The sequence below is a fragment of the Orycteropus afer genome, unplaced genomic scaffold (assembly GCF_000298275.1).
Source record: "Orycteropus afer afer isolate SDZICR_OR568_19922 unplaced genomic scaffold, OryAfe1.0 scaffold00896, whole genome shotgun sequence".
Lineage (NCBI taxonomy): Eukaryota > Metazoa > Chordata > Mammalia > Tubulidentata > Orycteropodidae > Orycteropus > Orycteropus afer.
Genome location: NW_006922483.1, coordinates 597,647 through 600,832, shown reverse-complemented (window position 1 = coordinate 600,832; position 3,186 = coordinate 597,647). Strand labels below are relative to the sequence as shown.

Below are 3,186 nucleotides of genomic sequence, written 5' to 3'. Positions count from 1 at the left end.
CCACTCGCCCACGCTGCCGGCCGTGGTTGAACAGATGCTGCCCGCCATCGGAGCTGGAGCTCACTTCGATCTCTTCCCAGACCAGGGCCTCAGCGAGGCCGTGGGCCTCAGTGCGGCTGCGGGTCTCAGACGGCACACCGTGGACAAGCAGGGCCTGCGCCGAGGTGGACGGGAGCTGGCTCAGGCTTTCCCCGCTGGCCAGGCTGGACACAGAGCCGAGGGAGCTGAGGCTTTCCGAGGTGGCCAGCCGGGCTCGCTCTGGGCTGGAGGCCAAAGAGCTGAGGCTCTCGGGGCTGGCCAGGCGGGCCAATGCTGGGATGGAGAGAATGGAGTCGAGGTCGTCGTCGATGCTACTCAGGTCTCCCTCTGAGGAGAAAACAGACAGGTGTGTCAAGTTCAAAGTGCCTCCACGGGCCTGCGCGGGGTGGGGGCGGGGGCGGGGGCCGGGAGGAAAAGGGTCTTCACCACCTGCCTCTGGTCCGAGCTGCCAGGTCCCCTCAGCACTCGCAGCATCGCAGTTGGTCTCTGTGACAAACTCAACCATCTCCAGCTGGGGTCTCTGGTGCTCAGGGCACTGAGGAGCAGAACCAGAAGGAGGTTAGCTCGCAAGGGACGGTCACGGTGGGTGGCCACTGGCGTCCGGGGGGTCGGCCTGCTCCCTTTGCAGCACGGTGTAGTGTACCTGGGCAAGGCCTGCTCGGACAGGGCGGGTGTTGGACATTAATGTACTGCCCGCAGCCAAAGCCTCAGCTTGGCCTTGGGAGTCTGAGCTGCCAAGGCTGGAGGGGTAGGCAGGCCAGCCTCACTGACGTCTGCTTCTTCCTTTCAGCCTCCGTGGGCCCCCCCTTCTCCCTGTAGCTGTCCCTTCCCACCCCACCCTGGTAGTGTGCCAAGTGGCCAGGGTTGAAGCCCCAAAGGCTCTGCCACCTCCGAGCTCTGTGACGTGACTGTACCTCTGTGTTCAGTCCCTTCGCCTAGAAAGGAGTGGTGACAGACCGTCCTAGTCTTTGCTATCTGGTGTGCATGTCGGGAGAGGCGGAAGGCTCCCGCCCGTCCAAAAGCCCAACCTGCACTTCCTCCCTCACCACCTCCTGGTAGTGATAGTGGTTGAGGACTCGCTGGGTCCGCCTTCGTCGCCTGTGATGGCACCGAGCTCCTCGGCTGTGGAAAAGGTAGTTGATGTAGACGTACTCCATCAAGGAGAAGAACACGAAGAAGAAGCACACCATCATGTAGATGTCGATGGCCTTGATGCAGGCCACTGGGGGCACTTTATTCCGCACGTGAGAGTTGACGGTGGTCAGGATGAGCATCGATGTCAAACCTGTAAACAAGGCATAGGCTCAGCCACCTCTGGGCTGAAGCTCTGGGCGAACCACGGAGCCCACAGCCCAGCTAGCGGAGCGCCGGAACCTCAGGCCACCCCTGGGGTGCAGAGGGCCCTCAGCAAAAGGCCTGCAGCTCTCTAGGTTTGGGGTCTTTTCTCAAGTCCTCTCCTAGCCCCTCCTCCTCCACCGTGTCAATGGTTCAATGACTTCCCATTGCTCTTAGCATCACGTCAAAAGTCTCCAGACACCGTTTGACCATTTGCACTCCATTTTGCTCTGTGCTGGCCCCTTCCCCTTTTGCCTCCAGTACACAGGCCTTCCTTGAGTCCCTCCTCACTCCTTGAGCTCCCATCCCTCAGTAGGTTTCGGGAGCCGTGAAATATCACCCCAATACAGAGGTCTGCTCCAGCATGCACGCGTTCCTAAGGAAGGGGCCTGTGGCGTCTACCCCTAAGGTGGTAAAGGACCAACCAGGCCCTTCAAGACCCAGAAGGCCCTCTCCTTGGTACTGCTCAAATCCCTTGATGGCTCCCTGCTGCCTTGACGAGACTGCAACTCTCCCCAGGCTGGGTTTAAAGTTTTCTGCTACTCTCCCAGCTCCTTGTGATTTAGTCCCCCTTGGGGGCCCCAGACAAAGGAGCCCTGGTGGTGCGGTGGGAAAGCGCCGGGCTGCTCATTGAAAGGTCAGTGGTGGTTCAAACCCATCAGTCACTCCATGGGAGAAAGATGTGGCAGTCTGTTTGTAGACTGACAGCCCTGGAAACTCGACGGGGCAGTTCTACTCTGTCCTGTAGGGGCTGCTGTGAGTCGGAAGTGACTGATGGCAGTGAGTTTTTTTTTTTTTTTTTTTGTTTTTTCCGGTTGTGCTGTGCTTTCAAGCAAGCTGGTCCTTCTTTGGGGAATGCTATGTCTTGAGTTTCTGCTTCCTACAACTCCTTAAACCCAATCTAGACAACACCGTCTTGATGCTGTTTGGCCACCAGCACCTGGTCCTTCCTCCTCTGGACTCCTCTAGCTCTGCTTCTGGCCTTTCCTCGGGAGTAGCTCTTCCCAAAGCCTCTGCTGCCTGGCAGGGACAGCCCGGGCCCTGGTGCTTAAGTGTCTGTGATCTGATGTGACAGCTTGGTCATTGTCTTATATTATTCCATAGCTGATGGATTCTGGGACCTTGGGCCCAACCCACCAAGGCCTCAGCCCTAATGTCTTTTTCACACCTGTCTCAATTGCCAGGCTCTTGCTGGGGGGTGGGTAGGCTACTGAGAGCTGCCCAGATGCCTCTTGGCCCTGCCCCATCCCTGGAGTGAGGTCATACACCACTCCAAGGATCCCTCCCTGATGCTTGATTTTTTTTCTTTTTGAGTACAATGACCCAAGTCCCCCCTAGAACAAGAACAGGACTTGCCGACTGTCACTCTGGCAGCAGAGGAGTCATAGTTCATCCAAAATGATATCCAGGAGAGAACAGTGGTGAGGACAGTGGGCCAATAGACCTCTACGAGGAAGCTGGTGACTCCCCTTTGGACCTGGAACCTCAGGATCAGGCGCATGTAAGAACCTGCCAAGGATGGACAGCACCATCAGGGCAGGGTGCCAGGCTCTGTAGGGTGGAGAGGGCGCTGGGCTGTCCAGGCTCTCATAGGCTGCACCCAGAGGCAGTGGATCGGGGGAGGGCAGTGAGTTGGGGGAGGGCTAGGTCATAGGGAGGTCCGTGGGTCAAGGGTAGGGCGGCAAGTCAGGGGGATTCCAGGGGAGGGTGGCATGTCTGGCATGGCCCCGGTCCATTCGTGCAGCCGACCTGCCCACTCCGACCACACTCAGTGTCCAGCTGGCGATGATGGACCCTCCCCCAGCCTCTTCA

General features: G+C 58.6%; 1 protein-coding gene across 1 annotated transcript in view; it reads right to left on the bottom strand.

Moving 5' to 3' along the window:
* Positions 1-8: 8 nt before the first annotated feature.
* The window catches only part of GABRQ (gamma-aminobutyric acid type A receptor subunit theta), a gene marked incomplete at its 3' end in the record, with an annotated part of 19,581 nt that continues 16,403 nt past the window's right edge, over positions 9-3,186 (bottom strand). The window contains exons 7-9 of the mRNA XM_007958256.1: positions 2,731-2,883; positions 1,068-1,324; positions 9-364 (exon numbers count right to left, since the gene is read on the bottom strand). Of these exons, the coding sequence (XP_007956447.1) occupies positions 9-364; positions 1,068-1,324; positions 2,731-2,883 (766 nt within the window). The remainder of the gene's footprint in view (positions 365-1,067; positions 1,325-2,730; positions 2,884-3,186) is intronic.